The 5,850-nt window shown below is 33.4% G+C and overlaps 1 protein-coding gene across 1 annotated transcript; it reads right to left on the bottom strand.

Annotated features, from left to right (window-relative positions):
• Positions 1-820: 820 nt before the first annotated feature.
• On the bottom strand, positions 821-2,573 carry LOC116132370 (transcription factor MYB90-like). Its single transcript, XM_031418012.1, has 3 exons — positions 2,323-2,573; positions 2,105-2,234; positions 821-1,400 (listed from the first exon to the last, which is right to left on the bottom strand). The coding sequence occupies exons 1-3, from the start codon at positions 2,438-2,440 to the stop codon at positions 911-913; spliced, it is 738 nt and encodes a 245-aa protein (XP_031273872.1). The 5' UTR covers positions 2,441-2,573; the 3' UTR covers positions 821-910.
• Between the last annotated feature and the right edge of the window lie 3,277 nt (positions 2,574-5,850).

Raw genomic sequence — 5,850 nt, forward strand, 5'->3', positions numbered from 1 at the left:
AATCCAATATAATTTAGTCCCAAAGGATTAGTACAATCTAATCCCAAAGAATTATTATAGTCTAATTCCTTTTCACCTATGAAACGCACCTTGAATTTTGTTGTTTATTGATCATCATCACTCATGTGCTTCATATATCGTTCTGATTTATCATTTTCTTATCAATTAACTGATAAATGTAATTGATAATTTGATATAAGCCTTTGATAAAGAGAAACTTATGTTCTTTTAAAATTCGTTTTTGATAACCCGAAAAGTGATGAAAAGAGAGGGAGAAAATCATATTCACTATTAACTTTCGTGTATTTTTTTTTTTTTTTTTTTTTTGTAATTGGGGTGTCTAAACTAGCTTATGCGTACCTTAATTAATCTCTATGGTCCATTAAACACCCTACAAGTTCAAAAGATTAGGTAAACTATAATATTATTTTGATAGATGACCCAGAGGCTTGAACCCAAGAACTAAAGGAATTGAGCAAACATGTTTGACCGGTTAGGCCAATCCGTTGGGTAAACTTTAACTTGCCAATCCCTTGGGTAAACTTTAACTTTCCTGTATGTAGTATTCTTTGCTCAAAATTCTTATTATATGCAAGGGCTCAAGTGAGAGCAATTACATGTATATTGAGTGAGGTTCGAAAAGCTTCAATTTGCCTTTCTGAACCTTCTACATAAGGATTTTTAAGCTGCCATGATGACATATAAAATTTGATTTTGGTGCAACGTAATTTCTTTTACTTTTTCTAATCAAATTTCTAATACCGTTGTGATCATGAATCAAGTAATTATCCTAAAAATTATAAACATATTTTACATTATGAAAATAGATATTACATTATCAAACACTAGAAATATTCGATTACTTATATAACATTCATGATTATTGGAAAACACTCAAGAGTAAATTAACCTAAATTGCACTTAAAAGATTCCAAATGTCATCTGCCTCAAGGGAGATGTCCCTCCATTCATTTTTTCCATTTTCAACAGTAGTATCCACCATCTCCTTTTCCGCTGCAATTGCTTGAAGCCAGAGATTGGTGATAGGTTCACCCTCTAATTCCGGAGCCGGGCAAGTGCTTCCTGATCCATTATCTTCTTTGTCATTTAACAGGCTTTCCCACCATTTATGATCGTGCTCTAGTGCCTGCGGCTGCCATGCTGGAGATGGGTTGTTGACGTTATCTATAAGTGCACTGATGTTATTTTTTCTCAACCAAGGTGAACTTTTACTGAAGCTTCGAGGTCGAGGCCTTATTATGATGGGCTTTACTACCTCTGTGGTTTCATGGCTGACCACCTTTTTATTGGAAACCCTTTTCCTTTGTATGTGAGTATTCCAATAGTTCTTCACATCATTCGATGTTCTTCCTGGAAGTCTAGCAGCAATCAGTGACCACCTACATTAAAGATGTGATATTAGTTAGACATGTGTATCTTCTCATTAATTTCATTTATAATGAAAAAGTAAAATAATAGTAGTTGGAAGAAAAAATTAATTAACAGTACCAAAAGGACCGAATATATGAATAAAGAATGAAACTTCATGGAACAACATAAAATGTAAAGATATTCTGTTCCAAAACGTGTGTCATCGGTCATCCTTGTAACCTTTTAGTAGTAAACTCCTAATTACCTAAACTATAAATGAAAAAAAAAAAAAAAAAAAAAAGGAGAGAGAGAAAGTCAAATAATCGGTTAACATTCTCCTGCTACAGAAACAATTATTTATATTTGTCATATTTCTACTCTCCTATGGTATCCCAAATAAAATTAAATTTAGTAACATTCACTATAAGAATTAGGAGAGGATAGAAATAGATTTGACTACTAAGAATTATGGAAGGAAAGATGAAATAAAACCATTGAAAAACTTAATACATTATATACTAGGGTAATACTATATTCACAAACTTTTCTCATTAATTTTTTCTCTCAAATACGATATAATAACTCACAATTGGTTAACTTATAATAGGTCATGTCTATCTAATAATAAGTATTTCAGATCAAATGAGAAATGTCACATCACGTTTGTGAGAAAAAATTAGTGAGAAAGAGTTTGTCAATCTATCTTTATTGTATATACTATGCATGGACTTGCCTGTTGCCTAGAAGCTTGTGAAGTCTAAGCATTAGATCAACTTCATCTGCCGCGAATTCTCCTCTCTTGATATTTGGCTTTAAGTAGTTCAACCACCTAAGTCTACAGCTTTTACGGCATCTGTTCAAACCTACAAAAATCATTCAAAAAAAAGAAAGAAATTAAGAAAGAAAACACTTGTAAATTCAAGAAAGATATAAAAGATTTCCCTTAATCACCTCCTCTTAAAGGAACTTGATGCCATTTTCCTTCTCCATGAACTTCAATGCACTTTCTCAAAAGGTTATCTTCCTCTTCAGTCCATGCTCCTTTTCTCACTCCAAAAGAACCCACCATAGTCTGATATGCCAAATGAACTTAAACGATCTTTTCTTTCCTTTTTTGTTTTTGTTGTCGTGCTAGCAGTTCAAAGCCTGCGAAAGCCAACTTATAAGTACTTCCACTTACCATCGTAAGCTTTTGAACACGGTGACGTGCATCTTTTCTAGCCACAAAAGTGAGATATGAAATCTGGTTTCTTACGCAATATGGAAAGAAAGGCTTAAAATCCGATACATTTCATGAGATTGAGTTTTCATAACTATCAGTCAACCTGTACCACTCCGTTAATTGGTTCCCTAAATGTACATTCTTTCTACATGGTTGAATTCCACTATTTTCTTTTTTCTTTCTACTTTCAATTTATGAACTAATACTCTTTTTTTTTTTTTATCAGATCACACCCATGACCTCCACAGTTCATAGTTGCAAATTTGAGGTCTTCGTTAATATGATCTCAAACAAATTGCTCCTATTGCAAGATAGGTCATAATTTTTACATAAATTAAAAAAAAAATGAAGGAATTTCAAATTTTTTTATCTAAAATATAATTTATTTTTGTAATTTTATTGGTCAAAATCAATGAACTCTCATATTTAGTAATAAAAACAATGAATTGAGACAGTAGCTTAAGAAAATGAAGTAAGAAAAAATGAGAGAAAGAGTAAAGTAAATTTTGAGAAGAAACGTAACTGAATACTTTCGTGTATAGTCTTCTTATTTTGCAAGTGTACTTTTCACACTTTTATATACAAACTAATTACAACTTAAAGCCCATACAAATTTGTTACAACTAAAAGCCCATACAAATTTGTTACAACTAAAAGCCCATACAAATTTGTTACAACTAACCCAACTGAAAGCCCAACTGAATATACAACTAACCCAACTGAATGTAACTGTTACAACTAAAAGCCCAACTGAATGTAACTGTACCCAACATTGTAACAGAATACAGTTAACAATTTTGGTCAACTTTAGTCAAAACAGTGCTTGTTTCTATACTCACAAACAAACAACCGGGGTTAGAAGATGTATTGTGATTTTTATTACGAAATTATTTTATTAATAATTACTTTTTAAATTTATTAAATTCAAATAGTTATTAAAATTAAGTTTTTGAACGAATTGTTCAAATTTACATAAAATCTTATTTAAAATTTAAAAAAGTTGAGTAATGTTAGGTCACAACCCATTCACAACATTCTCACAATCTTCGACGTGACAGCTTGTCATTGGTCAGCTCGCAATGGGTCTCGCTTGCCCATTTCCAAGTTAACCAATGACGAGCTACCACATCGGGGTTATGAGTGTAAGTGAGTGAAACAGATTCGCGCAATGGAAAAAGGACAACAATATAAAATAAAAACGAATCTGATCACACATTAACGACCGAAATCCGAGCAAAGATTATAACATTATAAACGAAACAGTGTAACAAAAATTTGTATAAATCAAAGTTGAACCCATACAAGGATTCGAAATACATTACCAACTTTTGGAGGCTCCTTCAATATCTCTAATTTGATTTCGCTCCCGATTCAAAGTAGAATCGCACTACGTCGTACAAGAAGACAATCCGTGAAACTATCAAGTGATTTGCTAGATTCTCTTGATGACTTCAAGAATCAAGGTTTTCAATGAGTCAAGAAGAGAAGAATATTTCTTTCAATCAATGAGTAGGCGTGAGAGAGAATGAAAGGGTGGTTAGGGTTTTAATATTGAATGATGAATTAATCATATACTGTTTTAATTTTAAGTTGCACTTATATAGTGCAGTAATTAAAACCCTATTCACTTAGGAATAGGCATGAGCTCAACCCTAGTTCACCCTTGCAACCAAACACCCCGTTTATGGTATTTATTAATTAATTTATTATAGTTAAAATCAATTAATATATAATAATATATAACATTTAATTATAATAATAATTCATTTAAATATATGCATAGATATATTTATATAATCTTATATTTAATTTTAATATTAAATAAATACAGGCAACACCTCAGCAAATTTAATTGCACTGTAATATTACCAAAATACCATTCGTCCTGAAAAAGAAAATGCCCTCTTCAAAAAACGATTCTAAATTATCTTCTAATGTGTGACCCGTAGATCTCATCATATCTGTAGTGTGTAGTATCGTGATTAACACCAATTAATCGTCTCACTACACACAGACCAAGATTGGCCCTAGCAAGGCATCATGACCACCCGATAGATTCGGATTCAGTGAAACCGCAGCTGTCAATGATGTGGTTACCGTGCAATCAGATCCTTTCATCATCTGTTATCTCATCGAGACTAAGGTACAGAAATAATGTCAACCTCAGATATCCTTGACAGTTTGTATTCATTAATAGACCAATGACAGGAATATTAAATTGGATGAGCAACAACTCAATCCCACTAGGCCACAGATTTATTGTCATTGCCATTTATTGAATTACCCAGTGAGATAACTTCTACCAACCCATGAGGTATGAATCCTTTGTCGATCCACCATAGTCTCAATACACTTCTCAATGTAGCAACCACTACCGTATTGATAGCTTGAATGAACTACGTTGGGCTAGTGTTAAACTACACCAATTGATGCACAAGGCGCTTCGGTGATCTCAAGTTTAAGATCACAGCACCACCATCGTTAAAGGATTATTCCATAGACACTAGGGCTACCATCCATATGGAATCCTCTAGTGGGTCTGTCTAGTGAACTGCCTCTAGCAAGCACCCATGCGTTACACCAGGTTGTCGACAAACAACCTTGACAAGTGAGATCAGTCACTGCCTTTCAACAGTGTCGTTCAACACTATGATAGTCTATCGTATTCTCTGTATCCTTGGTCAGAATAATTCTAGGGTTCGGACATTTCTAGAATGGCCACTATCAAGATTTGAAACACTTGATTCCCTTGTCCGTTCTACCATCCTAAAGACATATATCATTACATATAACTATGATTTACACGATATAGAAGACTATGCCTTTTATTGATAAATAAATATTTATTACAAAGTCAATTTTACAATAATAGATGGCTCTGGGCACCTCTAACAATCTCCCACTTGCACTATAGCCAATCATTCAGTATTTAATACCAAATGACCTTAAGCATTTTTCATGCTTTTGCGGTGACGAGGCTTCGTCGTGGATCGGCGAGATTGTCATCAGTATGACTTTACTGATTTGTACATCTTTCATCAACCATTTCTTTATGAGATGAAAACTTCTGAGTATGTGTCTGGATTCTGGTGAGATCGTGGTTCCTTTGCTTGAGCGATTGCTCCATTGTTGTCACAATAAACATCATTGAATCAACAATCATGGAAACCACTCCAAGTTTGATGATGGACTTCTTCATCAGACTGCCTCCTTGGCGCATCGGATAATGCAATATACTCAGCCTCTATTGTAGAGTC

Source organism: Pistacia vera, unplaced genomic scaffold (genome assembly GCF_008641045.1).
Source record: "Pistacia vera cultivar Batoury unplaced genomic scaffold, PisVer_v2 Contig250, whole genome shotgun sequence".
NCBI classification, from domain to species: Eukaryota; Viridiplantae; Streptophyta; class Magnoliopsida; order Sapindales; family Anacardiaceae; genus Pistacia; species Pistacia vera.